Source organism: Phaseolus vulgaris, chromosome 5 (genome assembly GCF_051622355.1).
Source record: "Phaseolus vulgaris cultivar YP4 chromosome 5, ASM5162235v1, whole genome shotgun sequence".
NCBI lineage: Eukaryota > Viridiplantae > Streptophyta > Magnoliopsida > Fabales > Fabaceae > Phaseolus > Phaseolus vulgaris.
In genome coordinates this window covers 41,831,512-41,855,900 of record NC_143502.1, presented here as the reverse complement: position 1 = coordinate 41,855,900, position 24,389 = coordinate 41,831,512, and the positions used below count along the sequence as shown (strand labels likewise).

Sequence of the window (24,389 nt, the reverse complement as noted above, 5' to 3'; positions counted from 1 at the left end):
TTGTTATATTGTTTAATCTCATAATTCAGTTCAGTTTAAATATAGTTTTATTTAAGAACAATTTAATTTTCAAAAATTAAATTAATATCAGTTAGTTCAATTTTGTTAATAATTTATTTTTTTATAAAATTCAGTATAATTTATTTTAATTCAAAAAATAATAATCAATAACTTATTCACTTTTAAAGCAACTGGACCATATAAGGTTCTTTTCTCAAAGTTTAGGTAGTTAAACTTACAATCATATTTCTATTATTAAAAGTATTTTTAATAGTTAAAAGAATGTTAATAAAATAAATAATTTTTTACTGAATTTAAAGAGATAGATCAATTTGAAATAAAAGATGAATTTTTATATGAAAAAAATAGTAGTTATAACTTAACCTAGCTTCTAGAAGAATTTGTCCTGGTATCTACCATTCATATTTTCCCTTATTCTCATTCAATTTTTTCATAACACTCAAATGTCATTTTCACCTTCTTATCTATTTCATCTACTCTTCTTCTTTTCTCCCATTTATAATAACCTTTCACTTCAATATCTTTTATGTTTATATGTAACATTGTTAAACATCAACATCATAATTTAAATCTTATTAATTATATAAAAAAAAAGTAACCAAAACATATAATTAGTTTGTTAATTTTTATACCAATTATCTTTGAAGTTATATTAATAATAATTTCTTAAACAATATGGTAAAAAAACTTTAAGGTAAGTTCATTAAAGTTTTATTACCAACATTCTACTCTTCTGATATTTATAAACTTTTGAATAAATTTAATTTAAAAATTATTGATGGTAATTTCTTCCACAATTAAAAACACACTTTGAACCATGAGGTGTGAATGGAGAAAGAAAACTCTAGAGACCGTTCATTTTCAATTTGGTGGGCCCCACTTTGGGCCTGTGTCTGCCAAGCCCAAGAATATGGGACGTGAGCCGTTGGCTTGTCAGCTCCGCTCGGCTCGGCTCGGCTCATTAGCCAGCTGCTTATGGTCCCCAATTTAAAATGTTATTTTATATTGTAGGGCCCACGTGTTGTCTGACATGGCCACTTTTCATTGGTTCAACTTCTGTTTAGATAGGCTCATACACAGCAAATCATTAAATCTTTTTTTATTTCCGTTTATTCATGTTCTGGGTCAATATTTATACATTTAATTTTTATAGTTTATCATACAATATTAACAACACTCAATAATATATATAGTATATTACAATATTAATTAGTAAATTAAATGAATAATTTTATATTAGAAATAGTACCAAAGTGCATTAAAAAATTCTACTTAGTTATATATCTTACAATTCAAATATTATTATTTTATAAATTTTATTATTTAAGTTAGTCTTCTTAATTTACCAAAAACAAATATTTTCATGCATTTTTTACTAAATTACTAAATTTATAATGAAGCAATTACGTTTTGAAAAGGAAAAATATTATTTTTTTATTCATTTTTTAAGAAAATTATTTTGATCTTGTGTTATTTAGTATTTTTCATCACACGTCATTTGTTATCAGAAGATTAATACTTCGATAAGATATATACAAAATTAATAATAAAATGTGAGAAAAGTTAAAACATAAATTTTAAAAAATAAAAATTACTAATTGATAAAATGTCAATTAGATATTCTAATAAAATTAGTCATTTTAATTTTTTAGTCAATATTTTTAAAACATTGCTTTTTATTTGTCAAATTAACATTTCAAAATTGCTTAGTAATAAAAAAAAAAAGCAAAAAGGAGTTGTATTATGATATGGGTGTGGCCATTTGATCCAACCACCATCCATCCTTAACATTATTATCATATTTTATACAATTTCAATATGCATATTTCTTCTTCCTCTTATTTCCTATGTTTTCATTAAATAGGAGGGTTAATAGTGCGAGTCATGAACTAAAAGATTTTTTTTTAATTTTCGTATTTAATAAATTATAAAAAAATTAGTTTAAACTCTACAAAAAATATTTATTTATATTTTTATTATTATATTATTTTTTAAAGCATTTCTCTATTAATTTCTTAACTTATTTTTTATCATAATAATTTATATATATTTATCATATTTTAATGTAGATAAAAGAAAGAAAATAAAGATATACCATTCTTAAATGATTTAGATTGTATAACAGCTGTTTCAATTTAATGAAAAATCAATAAATCTCTTATTGTATATCAATACACATAACAAAAAGAGAATAAAAATATATCACTCTTAATAATTTAGATGGTATAACAGGTACTTCAATTTAATAAAAAAAACAGTAAATGGTAAAATTGAAGATAACATCACATATTTAAATCAAAGTTTTTTATTTATTAAATATTAAATTAAAAAATCATTAGATCCTCTAAACAAAAAATAGTCATATACTAAAAACTTAATAAGAAAACTTAAAATTTATCTATGTCTATTATTTATATACAGAAGAAAACTATCTAAAAAATCACATAAAAACCAGAAAAGAAAACATTTCAACCAAACCCTATTATATACAAGGATTTAAGTTACTTATTATTTATTCACAAAAACTAATGTCCAAATTAATATGAAGGGTAAGAAAGATTAAAAAAAATCCATTTGTGGCCATTCTCTTTCGGTAACAATAGCTAAAAATACAATGAGACCAACTTATGCTAAAAGAAAAAGAAAGTAATCATCGTGTCCTAAAATTGCTCTAATATAGATATCATATTCAATTAAAAAAACATTTTTTAAGTTTTAATTGGCAAGTTTGGGAATAGAAAATTATTTCAAAGAAGATTCTTAATTTTTTTAAGAGAAAAAAAATATTTTAAAGATGAATTTACATTCTCTTATAGTTTTTGCGATTAGAAAGAATAGAAAAGTGAGTTCGAAGACGAATCCTTGGTACTTCCAATAATCAGACGATTTGTAGGAGTCGAAATCAAAAGTAATTTAAATACACCTTCTCTTATTAACTTTTTGAAACTCTTAAAGACAAAATCGTGATAGTTTTGAGTTTTAAAATTTACAATATCTCGTATGTGATTATTGACTATAGTAAGAGACTTAAATTAAAATACCAAATTAAGCAATTTACAATCTCTTTCAAGTAAAATAAACTATTAATTAGAAGATAGTAAAGTCTTAATGTTATTTAATTATACCTAATGGAGTAGTTTTTGAGTTTAGATTTTTTTTTTTTTTTACTTAATCCTAACATTTATTTTATCTTCAATCTCTTTTCCACTCAGTTTTTTTTTTTTTTATCTTTCTTCGTGTAAGTAACCTTAATTTGTCACTTTATCTCATTCTCCCATAGTTTTCAAAACAAGTTATTGCATATGAACAGTCTTCTCAAGAGCTATATGAGGATGGATTCAGAGAAAGTGAGATAAGCAGGGATGGAGCAATGAATTGAAGGAAGGAGTATTATGAAAACTGCAGGTTCTATATGGTTGAAATTAAATAAAGCATTGAATAAAGAAGATGATGAACCCCACAACCATGACTTTTTCAAGTTTTTGTAGTCTTCACTCCAAACCATGAATCATACAATGCACACTTTTAATATTCTATCATAATAAACTCTCAAAATCTTGAGTTCTAGAAACTACACAAATGCTATTATAATTTAAAAGACCTATTCCAAAAGACTGGTCATTTAATACAAAAGTCTCCTCAATTAGTTTATTTTACTTTTAAAAAAATATTAGAATTTTTGAACACTTGTGTTGTACAATACTGACTTCATACTCTTATTATATAGAGTAAATGTATCTTTAGATAACTTCTCTAAACAATATTAGGAGAAAAAGTATAAAAAAAAATTATAAATTAAAATTAGTTTATGTGTGATTTTTCAATGATAAACTTGTGTAAAACAGGTTTTATAAATGAGTTTATTAATTTTAACTTTAAAGAACTATTTTATTTTTCCTTTTAAAAATGATAATGTAAAATTTTATCTAAAGAGATGTTACATTTATAGAAAATAAAAATAACATCACTTATATGAAAACAAGCTGTATATTTATGATTGATTAATTTTGATGTAACTCATGTTAAAGTTAGTAAAAATTATGATGATTTTTTTTATTATACAATAATTTAAATTATATATATATATATATATATTGGGTTCTTAAAGTGAATGTACTAGATAGAGTTAGTACTTAATTTGGGAGACATTAATTAAGTCATAACTTTAACATCATCTTCAATCTAACCGTTAAGACATTAGATTTGTCGGTCCTTCTTTTTATATATTGTTTGTGTTCTTAGGGGGCTTGAGTCAAGATGTAATCAATCAACAATTGTCAATAATTTTCTCGATCTTCTTTAATTATCTATCTTCTAGGTTTTTTGGTTACATTCACGAATGCACGAACTCGTTGACAAACGAGAGAAGTATGTACCTACAATATACTCTGACGATCAAGTTAGTTAAAATCTTAATTAGTCATAAATTTTCTACCAAAACTATCTATAAATCCATTAATTTTATTTATATTATTAAATAATGGACCTGCAATCTAGAGTATTTTCTTTACCCTAAACCCAAACTTCTTATCATTAGGGTTCACTTATTAATAATAATTTATTAATATTTATTATAGAGCTTGATTTTGATTTTATTTTGTTGACTTCAATCATCAACTATCTTTCTCTCATTATTTAGGGTTTAGAGTTATCGAGATGTCAAAATGTCATAAAATACTTTTTGATCTTAAATAGAGATAATTGAGAAATTGAGTCATTCAGTTCACTTCACTCATCACAGAAACTATACTTGAATGTATTATATATATGATTGATTAGGTCATAGTGCAAAAATGAAAGAAAGATGTCGGCCAAAGATGAGATAGGAAAAGGGAAGGGCATGTGATGAGGATGGTTGATGGTTGAAAGAAAGGATTAACACCAACCATGACTTGTCGTGGTCGTAAAAAAGCTTCTCTCCCATTGTTTTGATGGTAGTGAGTGAAATGGCATGCATGCACATAGAAGGAGTTTGTCACATTCAATGGCCTTAGCTGAACAACCAAATAAAAGGAATGACCCTACAATGGGGGAAGATGATGATGTTGAGCCCCACGTGCACACCACTCCAGGCCCACACAATCATCCCTCTCCTTTTCTCTTCTTTCCTCCTTCAACTTCAAACAATGTCATTCTTCATTCTTCATTACTGTTACCATCATTCTACAATACCTAACTTTTACTGCATACACTCCCCTACACCACTACATTCCAATAAATACATACAAAACCTCATCATCATCATCTTTCCTCGAATATACTCATCCTCACATCTCCACCAACCCTTTTCAATATCACACCAACTTTTATCTCCACCTTAAACAACCTACCAATCATCTTAGTTTTTACAAGATAAAGTTTACTTCAACTCTATTTTTTCTTTATTTTACAGCATCTTATTCAAAGAGAGAGAAAGATGAGATCAAATATGTTTTTGCTATTTTATAAAAAGATATACATACTATATGTTTTTAATCACGGTTGCATGCCACGCTTGACGTGCTTAAAGAAGGGAAAACAAATCCAAATCTGTCATTGTGGAGACAACATTAAGGAAAATCACACAAATTAGGCTCAAATGACCTAAGTCTCGTCGCTCTCATTTATTTTCAAGGGATCAGTCTTTTGGGGTTTTGTGCAAAAATAGTAATATAGCTCTTAAAGACTTCTACTGCAGTTAAAAATAATAAATTATGTTCAGGTACTCTCTTTGGGTCAATGGTCATGCATACCATTAATGCCAATATCCTTTTGTTGTAGTCATATAATATCTGTAACTTTTAAACCAAGCTGGACAATTGTCCGTACTTTAAAATTATTGTCATGAGTATGTCACGGGAGAAAACAATATCGTGTCTCACAGCATTTAAAGCCATGGTTGTTTGAATAAATTACCATTGTTCGTGTTTCTGTTCCTGTCAGTGGGGCCTTCAGTTTCACCACCATGTTGTACCGAAGTTTCATCTGAAATACCGGCCAGACAAATCAAGTAATGTCAAGATAGATTGCAATTTATCGCCAATTGTTAAAACACAATAAATTACAGACAAGTACAACAAGAATTCCTTTGTTTGCTGTGGCAACATTTTGGCCATCATCAGCAGTCCAGAACACAATGACCATAAGCCACAGGCAATCAAATCTCTGCCTCAGTTCTAAATCAAGAATTCAAATTCATGGGTGAATACAAAAATGGAAACATTTCAGTAATATCTATAACCATTTTCTCTGATAAATTTATATTTGTTTTTTTAAGAATATAGAGACCCCAGTCTTGGCCTGTCTTTAAATATTTGAGTCATTTATCTTCATTAAAGCTACATTCTATAATAGGGGGAGTATTGCGAAAGATACAAGTCTTGTTTAGCGTACAAAATTATGTTCATTGCAGCAAGATTTATTGCCTGCTTTCAGTCTGAACAGATACCCTATCATCCCACAGAAAAACAGACCTAGGGTACAAATACGAAAGTTTTATCCCACAAGGTAAGGTAAGCTTCATGAATTACACAATGCCATTGATTTTGGTTTAAGGCTAAATCCTCAAAGACATTATTCACCAAGATCTCTCTCTTGATAACTTCTTCCAATACCACTCTCCCCACCCCCGATTTCACAGGACTAGTAAAGTACAACAAATACACCAATCAAAATTACTTGAAAGCAAATCCCAATCAATACCACCTTCTTTCCTTATACAGCCACAACAATAGCACATAGTCTTCTTCCTAGATATGAAGTTAAAAAAACAATTTGATCTATTTATACACCCAGTGAATACTGTTTACGCATCCTGTTAAACATCTAATGTTTCAAGATGGACTTGTACTTCCACCTCAACTATGCAAGGATCTGACAAGTGTAGCATATGATCAATCTCATGATGGACTTGTCCCATTATATGAAGTGGGATCAACACTCAATGGTAATCCACATTTGGATGCTGCTAAGCATGAATCCAATCTTTTGGAACCTCTGCATAAATACTAATGTATGAGAAACTTTTGTAGGGTTGCAACAGTGTAGTCCATGCATGTTTTCCAATGCTACAACCATTCAAAAGGAATTTTCGGTCGGCAAAGCATTAGTGTCACACCTTGCACCGTAAATGTACGAGTTTTCCATTGTCTTGAAGATCAAACCTTGATTTGTATGTTGTATTAAGCTTGTAATTCCCTGAAAGTCATGCAAGAAACAGATAAATAAAGGAGCAAATAAGCAAACAAACAACAGTACAACTATACAGAAAAAGAATTTTAATTAGTACGGATTGTCCATAACTCAAAACTTCAAGTCATACTATACTATCTGTGGCCCATAACGCATTGTGAAAATTCAGTAACAGGCAATGTTACTGAGATAACCTATAACTTGACTGCATTGATAGTTAGCTGCAGCCATTTAATAAAGTCTCACGAGCAGGGTAATCATACTGTATGCTGAATAGAAGTAGATAATATGAGATTGCTAATTTTTATAGCAGTTTCTTATAGCCATGAGCCCATGGATGCAACTCAGTTAATACAGGCAGAGCAACATAAATCAAGAGTCCAGTCATCCATTGAATTTTAAAATTTACAGTCATTTTCATTAAGAAATAGTAATTACAAATGGCATCTATATTTGACAACAAATCATGTATAGGCTTATTAGTAAGCCTTTTACCAAATGTAGACCATAAGAATTAATGATTTAGATATTTCAAAAAAATCACTAAAAGTTCTTCAGAGTCCAATATACAAACTCCCAAATAGTCCCAAATGTAGCAGAGAAAATAAAATAGTGCCCAACCTTGAAATGGAAGTTTTAATTGATCACAGATTACTGAAGCTCCAGAAGGCAAACACACTCAATATGAGGTGTGTGTGGGAACATGTCAACTGGCTGTAAGCTTATCAGTTTGTAACATCCTTTTATATTCTGTTCTGCCTACACAAAACCTTCAACAGCTCAAATAATTGAATCTCAAAAAGCACAAGAACATAAAATAAAATGACACATACCACATCATGACAAAGAAAATCAAGATCACGTGCACATGTGGCAGGATTACATGACACATACACTATGCGAGGTGCCTTAAGATTTAGCAGGAATTTGATCAACTTCATGTGCATGCCTGGACGATTGGGATCTGCATTTTGTTTACAAATGTGAGAAGTGCAATGCATTGGTATCACACAAAAACACAGTCAATCTTGTCAATTGTAATTTCAAGTCTGTCAGAAGAAAAATTTCAGCCTGTGTATTGAAGTCTTGACTCAGGCATTTAAAAATACCAGTATAAATCAGCACATCTCCCTCCATACAAAATGTCAATTGAAGCAAGTTCCCCTCAATCGTAAACAAATCAGTACAATGATTTAATGAAATTAAATTAATTGGAAAAACACGGTGAATAACTGGCAAATCCAATAAGTAGAAGGATATCTCCATATGTACTTCTGATTAAGACTATATTCAAGTAATTAGCTTTCAGCAGCACAAGCGAAAGAAAGAGTAGGAATAAAGAAACTTGGAAAGAGCATCGAAACCTGAAATGACGATATCAGGTTTAGGAAAATTCTTCCCAAAATTGTCATCAATTTTATTGAGATCTCCCTGGATAAATGTTGCATTTTGTATGCCATTTATCTTGGCATTAAGACAAGCATCTGTGATGGCTTGAGGAACTACTTCATAGCCATAAACATGTCTTACTCTGTTAAAGATTGGAAGACCAAAAATTAATCTCATTGTTTCCCATTTTATCCTAAAATAATAAACACCAGATGAAGACAAAAGGTTACCTTCTTGCAAGCGTTAGACCTATGGTGCCTGTTCCACAAAACAAGTCAAGAACAATTTCTGAGCCATCACCCTTGACACCTGCGCAATCTTCTATAAGCTTGTATAAAACCTCAGCCTAGAAAGGAAAACAAAAAAGATTATTTTCTTGACAGATGACCATGGCTAAATTTAAGAAATAAAATATGGGACCAGATAAAGAGAATGCCAAATTTTTTTGAGCTTATTGCAAACCTGATAAGTGTTTGTTTGAAAGAAAGAGTTTGCTGATATTTGGAATGTAAGCCCTCTTAAGGTCTCTCTGATGTTAGATTTCCCATACAAAGTGTATTCTTCCTCTCCAACAGATGTGTTACCAACAGAAGTATTTACATTATTCATGACACTTACCTAGCATTCATGTAGAGAAGAAGCTTTAATGGTATTAAAAGCAATAAATAAATTTGGAATCAAGTAAACAAGGTCTTCGTGTGACAATTTCCCAAAAAAAATCTATATGACTAGTGCCTTTAAAATATTGACTAAAATTGCATTGTGAACTGCTAGAGATGTAATTTAAAAACCATTCATATGCCTTCACCAAAACAGCTTAACCTTTTTGGGTTAGTTGGTTCATGAAACTGTAACAAAACCTTTATGACATTTAACCAAGTGGATTAATTTTTCATGCTTTAAGCTCAAAAGACTCTTGAATGAAGGATGTGTTATAAAATTAAGCTTGTCAAAAATATCCAGAAGTTTACCTATGCAACTTAAATGTTAATGAATATAGTTGATACTTCTGGAGAAAAACAGTGAGAGTGAGGTGCCCAATTGATGCAATATATATCTGTCTGAGGCTGAGAAAGGTACAAATCAGTGAAAAGGAGTACAGCCTATGACCGTTCTAGATACAACAAAAACAGCTTTATAGTTGTAAACAACAATTTTAAAAATTAAGTTAAAGAGATTTCTTCCGCATCCCCCTTTTGTTGCTTCTTTCAAAGCAGGTTTAAGTGTCACCCCCTCCCCAATATAGTACTATATAGTTACAGGGTCTACTCCCTGGATATGCCACTAAAAATTAAGCTAGCAAGTAGGGATAATATCAAATTAACAATAATTGGTAAGGACCACCACCTTCCCTGAAAGCTTAAGTTGTTAGGTTGAACCACTATATGGGTTTATGTAATTTAGACAACCCCTCATGTTATATAGGCTTGAAGCATGGAGAATGCACAAAGCCCATTTTACCTTGTACTCATAAACTCCATCATAAAAAATGCAAGCAGTAGCACAGATCAAACTCTAGACCAGGCTTACCATGTCAAGACCAACTATTGCAAAAAGCTTAAGTTGATAAGTAGAAGTACTATCTTCAACACAAACAAAAATTATTTACATTACATATTTGAAGAGTTTGGATAGTTAAGGAAGAAGAACATTCATAAGAAAAAAAATTAAAAAACTTCAGTACCAACCACTTCAGGAAATGCAGAAACTTTATCAACAAGGTACTTCAACAGCTCTGGCTTGTAGGAAGAGGTCACAAAGTTGACCATAACTTCAGGCTGACCAGTCGTTACATCACTGGAACAAAAATCATAAAATAATAATGATAAAAAAAGGTATCATTCACATTCAAAGATATAAGAATCTATGGAAGGTACAAGGACAAGTGTAATTTATGTGCAATAATAACTAAAAACAATCTTTAACTCTTAAGTATACGCCTGGCAATGCAGAATACCAAATTCTGCTACCAAGTTGTTCAGTTTGCTGCAAACAGAAATAAATTGCTATTTCCAACAAATCTGTTCATACATACCCATGGACTAGTTTTTAGAAAATTTGTTAATAGTTTGTACCCAGGTCCAATGCAATGTTTGACCTGTCACACTAGTGTATAGTCACAACTACAGTATCCATATGTATCTAAAACATTTAAGTGAGGGATCACAAGATGTAACTTATATACCTTCCTGTTCTCAGCATCAAGTGCTTAAGAAATCCCATGTGTGAATGAACATTATATGGAGAAAAACCAAGTTGTGGATCTCTCCAACATTCTTGGATAGCTGCAAGCACCTACTCAGAAAAACCGAAAAAAGGTGTACTTTCCCTAATCAAATAAGATTCCAAGATTTAGCCAATCAAGTAAATAAGGTAGATCATAGTCATAAAACAGACAACAATTTATATCTTGCGTAACCACTGCAATGGATAAAGCTGCAAAAGTAAAGACAAGAAAGGAACCACAAGGCAGTGAAACAAGACAATGGAAATTATCATAATGTCAGTGCTTCTTGGTATCTATTTTCAGGCAAGGCCCCTTCAGTTAGGTGTACATCTCCGTCAAAGAGCTCATGATAATCAAAAGCTTCAAATGGCTGATAACTATAAAGCACCCCATCCAACACATATATACACATCTATCTTTCTCATGGGTTATAATTATCATAATGATCAAGAATAGTTTTGTCTTAGTGGCTCAGGCTTTTGTAAGCAAAGCAAATTTCTATTTCTACTATAAATATGGTTCCCTGAACTCGGATTTTTGTTACCTATTTTGGTTATAAGATTTTAACTTTTAGAGACGTCAAATCTAGATAAAAGAACAGCATTAGACTGGCTCCGTGACAACCTTTCCGGTTCAAAATATACTAAAAACACAGAACTGCATACACACTATACAAGCTTGCAATCGTAAAAAAGCATAACACTGCATACCTTATTAGCAGGATGAGATTGCAATAAGCACTTGTCAACATTTAGAATTTTATCAAAAAAACCCGGAGCATGCAATCCCAGCGCAAAATTCTCATTTTCATTACCAGCATCATCAACACGTCGTTCATGCAGTGATTCCCTAGGCAACCATCTTTGGGGACCAAAGGAGAATTCCATCTGCATGCACAACCATGTAAAACACACTACACAAATCATTTACTCACCCGGAGCCGATATCTGGTTAAAAAAGAAGAAGCACAAACAACAGCACCAACCTTATTCCTATAATGAAACTGAATATCACAAGGTACAATTGGCTTCATAATGCCGTGCAATTGAACCAGTTCGCGCGAAAACCTTCCCACGTGAATCAACAAGTCACGGACCTGTTCCTCCTTGGCTCGGAGCTGAGCCTCGTAGGACAAGTTTTGCGTCTTGCAGCCTCCACAATAAGGAGAGTAGACACAAGGAGCATCAACAATGTCACGTGGAGGAGTTATGGTCTTCACCTTAGTTACCTGTGTTCTGTTAATTAAATCGGAAAATGAATAAAAATAAAACAGAAGAGAGAAGAGGCACCTACCTCGGCGTAATTTCCCTTTTTCCGAGTGACGCGGCCAATGAAGTGTTCGCCGGGAAGGGCGCGGTCGCATAGGACAACGAAACCGGTTTCGGGGATCTTGCAGAGGCCCTTGCCTTTGAAGGCGAGAGACTCGCAAACGAGTTCAAGGGTTTGGCCACGCTTCGGGAAGTAGGAATTAGGTTTGGGAATGGGTTTGGGGTCAACGTCCTCTGCGAGAGAAGAAGAGAGAGTACAGAGAGAAGAAGAATAGCCAGAAGGTCGAAACCTTCGAATGTGCAGTGGCAGAGTGTTGGTGAAGTATGAAATGCTCGCCATTTTGCCGCTGGTTCCACCTTTAACGCTGCACCGAGCAGAGAGTGTTGAACGGAATGTGGAGTTTCGCGGCGGAGACGTTATTAACTATATCATCAACAGGGTTGGAGTTAGAGGGATTGCCAACATAACGCTGTTGTAGATAGACCTGCACTTCTTAACAGTGTCCTTTTTTTCCCACAAAAAATCACTTTTGTGAGAAAGTAAACTCCTGAAAATTTCTATATATTTGTTTTAGATTTTAAAATAAAAAAAAAAAACGAAAGTTTTCAACCGGATCTTGTAAAATTTGCTTTTTTTATTATTATTATTAATATATAGATTAAGACTTATGTTATAAATCAATCGATTTTAAGTTTAAAGTTTAATTTTTAGTATATTATCAAATTCATTTATAATCTATTTTAGTAATAATTTATTTAGTTTGAGTTGACAATGTGATAAAAATATGATGGACATGCCAATCAATTATGGATAAACACATTTCATATTATATAACTAAATACAAACTTTATTTTATAAGCCTATATTTATTAATAACATAAATTAGTTTTTTTTCAATTAAAATCTAATTATAACTTTTTGTGCAATCTATCTTATGCTTCTGTGTTCACTAATATATACAGACAAAACATCAGTAGTAAAAAATCTCCTATTTTCTATGTAGAGTTTTGATATTAGCTTACTTCAATAATAAAAATTAATTATTCAGTATCTCTTTATTTGGGTTATTCAGTATCTCTTTATTTGGGTGATACGGAATTAATGTCCTTAAATATCAGTATTATTTGGATGATACGGGATTAATGTCCTTAAATATCAGTATTGGAAGACGATATTCTTATCATTATCATGTACACTTTTATATCAAAATCACTTTAAGGGCCATTTTGGTCTTCATATCTTGGCCTCTCCTCTCACCGAAGGGTAATCGACTCTCATTTTTTTTTTACCTCTTGTCCTTTATACAACGCCTACATGCTTGTCTGTTCTTGGAACTTGTGCACGTCCTCATTGGATATAAAGTTTACTTGAACACAAGGGCAGTTACAAATATTTTTGCAGCCATACATTGACTGAAATGTTAATTCAACTGAAAAGTAAAAATCTAATTTTAAATTTGCTATCGCTGAGCTAAAACTTGACCTGAGGATATTTACAAACTACACCATAAATACTTCTCATCTTTTAGCAAATAGGAACTACATGAAAAGAAATTCTTGAATAGGAAATACAGTTCATTGTCCATTCTATTTCAACTTAGTAGAGCTTGATCATAGTTTAATGACTTTGAAATTGTAGAAAATATCAAAATCAAAAGTTGCCTGTTCTATCAAATTTGATATACCCCCTAGATCAGCAAGCTCAAAGATTACAATGTGGAAGCACTATGGAATTATTTTGATTTGAATAGCATACATTTACAGCAATGGATTGTGAAACCAATGCCCCAGTAGTACCTCATGATTGCACCAGTAAACAACCCAACATGGCTTGCAAGGAACTGTGCTATAATTCATCATGATGCTTCCCCTCCACTACTGGTAAGTCTTGATTTAATTTGAGAAGATACCTTGTTGCTAATGATGCATGAAGTGCAGCTCCATAAGGAAGTGCATCTTCATTGATTTTGTAATATGGAGAGTGTGGTAACTCAAGACGCTCAACTGAGGCATCCTCCATTCCAAGGAGGAAGAAGTATCCTGGGAAAACCTCTTGATAGAATGCAAAGTCCTCAGATCCCATCAATGGTTGCAAGTCCTTAACTTTGTCAGCGCCAATTAAACTCCCAGCAACACTTTTAAAGAACTCATGCAAGTCACCATTGTTCACTGTAGGGGGGAAGAAAGGTTTCTCTTCGTCAAGAAAGTTGACCGTTGCATTGCATCTCTGCACAGCAGCTTGCCCAATGATAACCTACATAGATGAATCAGCCTTAGCTCCTAGTAGAATTGCAGTGAAAACTACAAGGGTAAAATCATTTCTTGGTTGCAACAAAGGCTAAATGAGTTTGACAATAGAAGAGAAAAGGCCTACAAATTTTGACTCTCTTTACCTTGCATTAATTTTATGAATCTGCTTGCACAGTGGAGATTAAAAAAACAAGAATTTAGTTTCCTGAATGCAACTTTTTCACCAAACAAGTTCACATGAGGACAGACAAAAGCAGAGACCTTGCAAAAGGCCCATCAAATTTTGTCAAACACAGCATCTGTGTCCCCACCATGACCCATAATATGAAAAAACTCAGGGAACCAAATCCGAATTCCATGCATGTTAATTGCATCAAATAGAAAAAATGTCACCAGTTTCACTTGAAATGTACAAATGAATTTATTCTTCACTACAAACCTGCTCAATCCGACGTCTCAGCTGCATGAAGCTTTCTCTTGAAAAAGCTCGGAAAGTGCCACCAATTGTGACAGAGTCTGGAATAACATTGAAAGCACCACCTCCTTGAAATTTTCCTACAGTCACAACCTGTGGGGATATTCTTTGTGTTAGGAAGACACGGAGTATTGTCTCCATGGCCAATGAATTATTTCTGGAAACAAGGCTTTCATTATATTCAATAAACATTTAAGCAAATAATACTGTAGTACATTTTCAATATATATATGTAGCAACTAGAGTAGGCAAAGCAGAGAGCCTCCAACTAAATATTGCATAAGTTGTCAGAACCGCTGTTTTCTGATAGCATATCTTTGTCAAAAACCCACAAATACACAAAGCTTTTAATGCTTCATATAAAGATAAAAAGCATAAGGTCTGAATTCTGATATTAAGAGACAAAAAGGAGAGACTAATACTTCCAAACTTCCAAATAATGTGTAGATAACAAAAAAAGAGTGAGTGAAAGAAAACAAGGGAAACTAAGAATTGCTAATGATATTGGTTTGAAGCTAAGGCTCGGCTTATACTCTCCAGCTTCCTTGGTTCTTTCACATGCCCACACATAGTGTATGTGAGAATATACAACATTTTTTGGAAGTATTAGTCAATATGGTACAGACTGAAAACTCTTGGATAACAAGGTAAGGATAAACTAATAATAGATGAGTATGAATGGTAGGAAGGGCCAAATGGAAATGAATGAAGTTTACCTGAGAGTCCAGAGGATTGGCCTCACGAGATACAATATGCTGTAAGCTAACAATCACATTGGAAGCTGCCAATATTGGGTCTATAGAGTGCTGAGGGATAGCTGCATGACCTCCCCTGCCATTTATTGTTGCTTCAAAGAAGCCACTTCCCGCAAATATAGGACCTGCCCTATAGCCAACTTCACCAATAGGAAAGGTAGGTGTAATATGCAAACCAAATATGGCAGAGATATTTTCCAAGACTCCAGCATCTAAAATTTTCTTAGCCCCTGCACCTCCTTCTTCGGCTGGTTGAAAAACAAGAACAACAGTTCCCTGTGGAGACAAAGTAAGGAATGCTGTCAATTATTCATAAAAGAACTAAAACAATAAAACAAAAGGACTGAGAAAAGAAAGTAGTAAGTTCAAGTTTTTGTCTTTCTTGGAATAGTAGATGGTACAAAGACCAGCCTTTTTCCTTTTCCATTTCTTTTCCAGCATTCTTCTAGACATGTTTTCGATTGAATTGCACAGATGTATAATGTTTTTAATACTGAAGTTGCATACCAGGTGATAAAGAGTATCGAAAGTTCGTTACATAGTTAGTTGGCATAATGAGAAATCATAATTGCCAACAATTTGGCAATGTCAGAAACAGATGTCATGTTTGACTTTGACAGGATTACAATAAAAGAAAGGCAGAAAAATTGTAAACAGCAAAAGCACATAACAATCAGAAGAGTCACAATCTTGGATGAAAAAGTAAGGAATCTCAAACAACTGTCGGTATTTCAAACAGGAAGTTACTTGGAATACGTGCATAACAAATCATAACTATTCAATAAAAAAGAAATGGGAGTTAGTACTGTATTTTTGTGGTACTATCCAACCAATCCAATTTAATTGTTTACTTATTCATATTTTGAAAAAAATTTCTATCAATTTTTCATTAAGGCTTGAAATGTTTTGCTTTTCTCTTTAAGGATAACCAATCATTTAGAGGAGCCATGTCTCATATTCTTGACAAGATGGTAAAACTGGAAGCAGAGTAAGTCTCCCCACTCAAAACATTTAAAATATTAGTAGATCAACGCCTTGTCTGTGTATAAACTATAAGTATCCCCCCACACACAAAAAAAAAAAGAGTGAAAAACCATACTTGAATCTCATTTTCATGCTCTTTGAGGATCTTTGCCGCACCAAGAAGCATGGCGACATGAGCATCATGACCACAAGCATGCATCTTTCCAGGTACTTTACTCTTGTGCTCCCACTCCACCATTTCCTAAGGTTGAAGAAAGTAAAAATAAATAAATCAACGAAATATACACCAAAAGTGTAGCAATTCGAAATACAGCCCATAAATTGGAAAAATGTTGGAGTATTAATAATGAAAAAAATTGATTAATAAATCAAACTCAAATGGATGGATTTCATAACAGAAGTAGTAGTAATTGAAAAGCTAGAAACTTTATACAATTAGAAGAACATGGTAAGAATAAATGACAAGAAGGGAAAAAAAAAATAATATATATATATATATATAGAAATCATGTAGACCTGCATAGGAAGAGCATCCATATCAGCTCTTAATGCAACAAAAGGAAAGAATCCAGTCCCTATGAAGCCAATAACACCAGTGACTGCAACTGGGTATTTATATGAGATGCCCAATTTGTCCAATTCAACTCTTATGAGCTCACTGGTCTCAAATTCCTCATAACCCAGCTCTGGGTTCTCGTGAATCTTCCTTCTGATACCCACCATCCAATCAAAAAGCCGAGGATCCTTGGCTAAATCTAGGAACTTGGTGGTGGAGATTGCATTTGAGCTGAAGGAGGATTCTGGGAAGATGGATGTTGCAACAAGGAGATGAAAAAAGATGAAAAAGTTGACCCTATTGAAGAAAAAAACCATGGCTACTTTGAACTTAGAGGTGGGTCTGTGAAAGAGCAGTGAAGAAGAACAACCAACAAAAAAAAACACTCAACTCACCAAACTATGCAGTTGTTGTTCTTATTGTTTTACACATGACTGACAACATTTTTAGTTTTGCCATTTTTATAGAATTTTGGTTTTTCCTCTTTTTTTTAATTACTTCATTTTATTGCAACATTTATAGTAGAATTAAAAAAATCATGGAATTACAATTAATGTGTTTTTTCATTCTCAATCCACTATTGTTTAAGAAAAATTAAATTTATAATTTTAACCTTCACTTGTTTTTATATTTATTTTGACAATCTCACTCATCTACGTTTGACAAATGTCGTTTACCATTTATCTTCTTTGTGACATTTTGGATAAAGAAATTAATAAAATATATAAACTTGTTCTAAAAGAAAAAAAAGGTGTGCATTAAATTTAAAAGTATTTATGTTTGAGATTAATTTAGTGGTTCTCTGAAATGATTGTCAATTAAAAAAAATGACTTTATAAAAATATTGAATTTGAAATTTCATGTCTAGCCCCAGTATTATTAATTTTTCTATAATTATTTAAAGAAAATATTTAAAAAAACTTAAGATAAAAAAATATTAAAATATATGATATGGACGGTGGTATTGTATGATAGTGAAATAAAAAAATAATATAGAAAATAAAAAACGTGTGAATTTGAACATGCGCCCTGTAACGTCCAATCAAGGTTGGTGTGTGTATCACATCAATAGCACGTGACAATTTGCATTTATTCACATCACACTTTCCCTTTTTTCATGATATATATTAATTTTATATACTCCAAATACAAACAAATATTAATTAATTTGAAAGCAAATTAGAATATGAAAATATGTAATATCACAGTATAAAATCTGAAAGTATCAAACTGTTACCATGGCTGTCATTTTTAAGATGCAGAAAAATATGAGTTTGCATTATCAATTAATTAGGTTAAGCACTTTATTTTGATGAAGTAAATAGTGTTGTAGTTAAAGAAAAGAGAATATGTTTAATTTTTATAATCTATTTTGCTTTTATGTCTTTATAGTTATTTTTATATTTTTTATCATTAATTAGTTCAGTGTTGACGTAATTAATAAAATAAATATGTTAATTAATATAATAAAAATATTTTAAATTAAAAAATACTTGAGTAACTAACCAAATCATGAAAAGATAATAATTTGAAATATTTTGCTTCCATCCTTCTTTAGGAATTTCCGGCGCTTTTCTTTTTTTTAGCATACTTAAAACAGTAAAAATATTGTTTTGAATTATATATTTCGTGTTTTTCTGAAAAACTTAACCCAAATTATTTAAATAATTCTCTTTTCATAATTTATAATAATTTTTAGTAGTATTTCGAAATTATCATTTCATGTAATCATATTTCAAAAGATATTCCAAAATATGTTTGGGATGGTTTTGACTTAACATTATTTATATCGTTATATATACATTTGTATGTATAATTTTATAGTCTATAACTTTTTTTAAAATAAAATCTTTTAAATGTATCAAAGATTTTTAAAAGTATTGTTTGTTCATCCAAAATATGTTTGTTCATTTCCTTAGATTCTCATTTTTTTTCTTTCTGGCTGTCTCTTCCAAATCGTAAACCCAGCAATCAATTTGCGTAATTTATGCATCATCATCGTGTTCAACACTTCGTCGTTACCCTCAAACAAACTAATTCAAGTGTTTTAATCTTCAAAAAAACTCTTCAATTTTATGACACCATGTGTTTCTTTGCTTTCCAAATTCTATGCATTGATGTCAACATTCTTCAGTTGATGGCAGTGGTGGATTTCAACCCTTTTGAGTTTAGATAGATTTGAAACTTGCAAATGCTTCAAACCTGAGCACTTTATATTTTGAATGAAGTGCTGAACCAAGGGAATTTTGCGCAATTGCAGATAAGGAAGTGGCACATTATCAACAGCTCTTATTATTATTGAAGCCAACATGGAGATCTAGTCCTTTGATGTTGATGATTGGTATCTTGTAATAAGTCGAAGTGGGTCAAGTGCACACCACCAATTTCCATGTCTGTATTTTTGCTTGGTGATTAAGTAGAGATGGGATACATAATGTCTGAACATCAACTCCATAATACTGCATACACATTTCCAATTTCTGCAGCAAATTTCGGTTCATCAAATATCAAAACGGAAAAAGAATAACAGAGTGCTCTCCATTTCTTGGACAAAATACTGGTTCGAATTGCATCTTTCACGCGGGTGTGATGCATTATATGATCAGCTAACTAAGAGTTATGATCCATTGCATCAACACTCTGTGTCCTTCAGGTTTCAATCTTTTCGGACTTGAGTTTCTTTCATTCTAGCATCTTCTAAAACACAGTCGAGATTATCCTCTTCACTGCATTTCCTTTTAATCCCCAACTCATGCAGATGCCCTCCACTAGAGACAACTTAACAGAGCAGTTTTTTATATACCTGACAATCATAATTAGGAAAAGACACAAACCACAAGTTTCATAATACACATACCAAAAAGGGACTCGTCAGTTTAAAGTTCATTTTGTTTCACTAACAAAAAACATGAATACGCAATTGTTTGAGATTAATTCGACAATCATTAAAAGGTCCTTACTCAAGACACAATGGAGAAAAACACAAGAAATAATTCCATTCAGAGGTAGACATAAAAAATTCCAATTAAAATATCTTACTAGATTTATCTAATATCTCGTCATTAAAAATTACTACGCATATACCCTTATTCGTTCAAACTAAAAACTCCTTTAAATAATAACATTTACTAAGAACATACATTTAAAGATGAATTTTGTGCTCCTAATAAGCACATCCCAGGACCAACAACTCATATTGAACTTTAATAAGTTACATGGGAAAAATAAAACAATAACGATGTGAAAACAAAAATAGACAACAATCAAAACGTTTTCTTCGCCACCTCACAAAAATGGTTCCCAACAACTGTCTCCCTTCCCACATATCTAAATTGTTCTAGGGTTTTTATAGCCGCACAAGGCGTTTCCTGTGGTTGGTCTTGTCTGCGTTCAACTGAACTGGGGAGCAGGAGGGACGTCAAGGGTGATTCCTGCTTGGATTTGACCCCACCCAATAAGACGCCAATGCTTCTCAACACGTCGACTAAGTGCTATCTTCTCACCCTTGCTAGTGCACACAGGGGATGTAAGTTGCAACTTTGCCAAGTCATTCCTCACAGCAATTACTCTAGCCCCCGTTGACATTGATCCTATGTTCAACATTAGCATCTCTCCTTTAGCCAGCTTCGATACCTTCCCCTGTCTCTCAGACCCTTTTGTTCGGACGCCAAGAAGTCGTCTAAGCAGGAAAAAGTTTACCTGCAAGACCAATAGAGAATAAGGTTGAGAAGAAATGAAGGTGGGTGTTACACAGATCTGTCTCTGATTAACTCATCTTATGAATTACAAAACTCAAACATGATTGATAACTCATTACTGGCAGCAAGCACAAATGGATAATTAAGAATAGCTTACCTCAAGTTCAACAAAAACCTCAGGTAGGGATCCAACCTCTCCTAGAACTTGACCTACCAACCTATCAGCACGTGTCAGCGTGGGATCCATTGTTGTCCCAACACCAATTAGGCCTCCAGGTACAGCAAATTGAAGCTCATTTTGTTCAGCATACAATGAAACTATTCTTGAGTATATTGGTGTGCACCGGATATTTCCACTCTCATCTTTAACAACAATCCCAGGTCTAACTTCAATGAATTGATTCACCTTCAAAACACCCTGTAAAGAAATATCGGTCAAGCGAGTCTACCTTGGTCTTTTAAGCCATGCCACACAAATACCAGACAAGGTTTATTTCATTCCTTGGTTTCGGTTTAGAAACAAAAATAGCATGTATTAAACATTATATAAATTATGCATTCCAGACATCATCAGTGATTTTAATATCTTTAACTCATGACAACAGTGCAAATCAAGCTTGACTTACAGGAAATTGACCAAAAGACTTACCCTCAGAATGCTTCCACCAGCTACACCTCCTTTTATTTCATCAACCTCAAAACCAGGTTTATTGACATCAAATGACCGGATCACAATCATATTAGGTGGAGAAATAAAATTCCTCTCAGGGATTGGGATCTTCTTCACAATATACTCACACACAACATCAATATTATACTTTAACTGTGCTGAAATGGGTACTACTGGTGCACCATCAGCAACAGTTCCCTGGTAAGTCACAAAAAAAGGGGATAATTGCCATGTAGTGTAGGTTATTGAAAGGAATCCACTTGTGTTAAAGAAATCTCTTAAAAGAAACTTACCTGTATAAACTTTGAAATTGCTTCATGCTGATTGATAGCAACATTTTCCTGAATCAAATCAACCTTGTTCTGAAGGATTATTATATGCTGTAGACGCATGATTTCCACAGCAGCCAAGTGCTCAGAGGTTTGTGGTTGTGGGCAGCTTTCATTAGCAGCTATTAGTAGTAAAGCTCCATCCATGATTGCTGCTCCATTAAGCATAGTAGCCATGAGAATATCATGTCCCTACAGAAATTGGTAATGTAAAAAGAATTATCACACTAGTGAAAACAAACTATGCATTATACATAAAAAGCAGCCCTAAATAATAATGCAAGTACAGGACTTTACCGGACAATCCACAAATGAAACATGCCTCAGCAATTTCATCTTGCTGTTTTCAAACCCTGGCACATCACACAGAGGGCTATCTTCTTTCCCACTTCCATAAGCCCTGAAAGAAAAAATTGATCAGCTCACCAAAAGTTAAAATAACCTGATATCATAATGGCAAATGTAAAAATATACACCCACTTGTAGCACATAGGCCTTGAACACCGTTCATCTTCACACTTGTATATTTTTGCATTTGCATAGCCAAGCTTGATTGTAATGTTACGCTCCAACTCATTTTTGAAACGCACAGTCTGCACAACATTCGTTGAAACAATAGATTTAAATCACTTTGTTAGATGACATCAGAGTCTATCCTAAATCCATTAAAAGGGTCACTCTCCATGTTATATGCGTACCAAGCCACACAATGCTAGACATGAAAGAGTGTATTGAGAAAAAGTCAATTCTCATATTGAAGAAAGATATGGCGGCAATCCTCACCATATAAATTAGTTTTATACTGTTCAGTTAAGCCTAAATCACTTTGTAAGTAAGAGATACATTCAGACAAAAAAATACCTGGACACCTGAAATTGCTTTCACAACTGTTGACTTGCCATGTGCCACATGACCAATAGTGCCTATCAGGATGCAATTCAATACATCAGTCCATGTGGCATCAGTGTAGAGATTTCTACACTTCCAACAAATTACAAATTACCGTGTATGACTTTAAAATAATTTTTTATAAAAGTCAACAGTTTTTAACATACACGGCATGCTATGATTGGACAATAATATTAAAAACTTTTACACCATCAGTGCATTTTAATTACATTATAAGTGCTAAACCCCAAAATGTGAGGAAATATTACCAATATTAATAGTAGCTTGCCGAGATATGACTTCTGGAGAAAGTGGATGCAGCTTTGCCACATCCAACTTACTCAGGTCTTGTTCCATCAAACCCTTCCGCGACATTTTGGCAAGCTTCCAATGGGATCTTAAGTGTTGAAACTAATTTATGACTTGACAAGTAAACTATCTGCAAGCATATATAACACGGGACACAAAAAACCAGTATAAGAATCTATAATTTCTTTTCTTTTTCTCAAAGTATGTATATAGGACAGAATCTAATTCTCTAATGTCACATCCTACAATAACCCCTCATCAGGCAAAATATGTATGCTACACGCAGATTCATTATTTTCTCAGCAAATAAAATGAAATCCAAAATAATACTGTTCTACGATTGTTCGCATAATTTTCTAATATAACAAAATGGTGCACAGAAACCCCTTCAGATTTGCGGCATTTATGAATAGATTTTCCAACTTTAAGTTCAGGAGCAAAGCCCCGCAATTATAGCTTTTCTACATAATTTTTTTTTTTTTTTGCAAGAAACATGAGTAGATTGCTGATTGAAAAAACTTAAAGCTGGATAGTGAATGTAAAGGTTAATTTACTAAAACAAAAAATTTATACACAATGTATGTTATAAACACCAATTGCATAAGTAATAGTATTCAATCAGAGGCATAATTAGCCCTAACGATAGTAATAAGCATAGAGCACTCCTCTCATGACACATACACCGATAAACATGAAAAGCACAGCAAAAAATAGTATTTGACATGGTTATCAAACTCGCCAGTTAACTCGTAAACGAGTTCGAGTTTACGTTCCCAAACCCATTGCCCGAGTCGACTCGGAAGCAAACTCGTTTTTGGAGCAGGATCGGTAGGCTCGCTATGAACTAGGTGAGCTGGACCAAACTCGCGAGCTTGCAATCGAGTTGGCGAGTCCAGAGGGTCTTTCTTGTAAACCCAAAACGACGCCCTTGATCGTCGTTTCTTGTGCGTAAATATAAAAACTCACCGCGATTAGGTTCGTTTTTCTCCTCCACCTCGCGGATTAGGGTTCACTGGTCTGATATCTATTCGCCGCACCCTATTGTTCTCTTCTCCGGTCACGCGTCGCTGCGTGGTGGTGCGTCGTGCTCTGTTCTGTCGTGGTGCTTTCTGTTCGCGGTTCTCTCTGATTCGAGCTTGACGAGGGTGGCTAGGTTTTCCTTGACGTTCAGAAACACGTGAGCCATTGGGTCTTGGGCTTAGAAATTGTTTTGGACTTTCAATGTGGGCTGCAACTTTTTATTGTAGGATATTTCTTCCTACAACCCTAAATTTTCTTCCTGCACCCTCAAATTGTTTGAAATACCAGAATTATCTTTAATAAATTTGAGTGATTCAATAATAGAAATTTCATAAACTAAAGATGTCTTGCGTAACCAAAGTGTGTTTCGAGAATAGAAA

General features: G+C 32.8%; 3 protein-coding genes across 6 annotated transcripts; all 3 read right to left on the bottom strand.

Annotated features, from left to right (window-relative positions):
* Nucleotides 1–5,591: 5,591 nt before the first annotated feature.
* LOC137835876 (RNA methyltransferase family protein) lies at nt 5,592–12,612 on the bottom strand. 4 transcript variants are annotated; one of them, XR_016521153.1, is made up of 12 exons: nt 12,101–12,577; nt 11,793–12,035; nt 11,518–11,694; nt 10,766–10,875; nt 10,269–10,377; nt 9,043–9,198; nt 8,811–8,926; nt 8,556–8,722; nt 8,025–8,155; nt 7,813–7,950; nt 7,118–7,197; nt 5,592–5,985 (listed from the first exon to the last, which is right to left on the bottom strand). XR_016521153.1 is itself a non-coding variant. In XM_068644618.2 (11 exons), the coding sequence occupies exons 1-10, from the start codon at nt 12,413–12,415 to the stop codon at nt 7,843–7,845; spliced, it is 1,632 nt and encodes a 543-aa protein (XP_068500719.2). In that variant the 5' UTR covers nt 12,416–12,612; the 3' UTR covers nt 6,480–7,197; nt 7,813–7,842. The 4 variants fall into 4 exon arrangements, 2 of the variants coding, with proteins under 2 accessions (XP_068500719.2, XP_090158850.1); XR_016521154.1 differs by lacking the exon at nt 5,592–5,985 and adding an exon at nt 6,866–6,996; XM_068644618.2 differs by lacking the exon at nt 5,592–5,985 and having other exon boundaries at nt 6,480–7,197; nt 12,101–12,612.
* Nucleotides 12,613–13,578: 966 nt separating this feature from the next.
* On the bottom strand, nt 13,579–17,666 carry LOC137835880 (IAA-amino acid hydrolase ILR1-like 4). Its single transcript, XM_068644622.2, has 5 exons — nt 17,056–17,666; nt 16,655–16,780; nt 15,517–15,831; nt 14,765–14,893; nt 13,579–14,329 (listed from the first exon to the last, which is right to left on the bottom strand). Exons 1-5 carry the CDS (start codon nt 17,410–17,412, stop codon nt 13,922–13,924), a joined length of 1,335 nt encoding a protein of 444 aa, XP_068500723.2. The 5' UTR covers nt 17,413–17,666; the 3' UTR covers nt 13,579–13,921.
* Nucleotides 17,667–20,184: 2,518 nt separating this feature from the next.
* Nucleotides 20,185–24,181, bottom strand: LOC137835878 (eukaryotic translation initiation factor 2 subunit gamma). The gene is made up of 9 exons (XM_068644620.2): nt 23,956–24,181; nt 22,950–23,119; nt 22,654–22,715; nt 22,273–22,385; nt 22,090–22,192; nt 21,757–21,984; nt 21,443–21,661; nt 20,951–21,211; nt 20,185–20,794 (listed from the first exon to the last, which is right to left on the bottom strand). The coding sequence occupies exons 2-9, from the start codon at nt 23,053–23,055 to the stop codon at nt 20,486–20,488; spliced, it is 1,401 nt and encodes a 466-aa protein (XP_068500721.2). The 5' UTR covers nt 23,056–23,119; nt 23,956–24,181; the 3' UTR covers nt 20,185–20,485.
* Between the last annotated feature and the right edge of the window lie 208 nt (nt 24,182–24,389).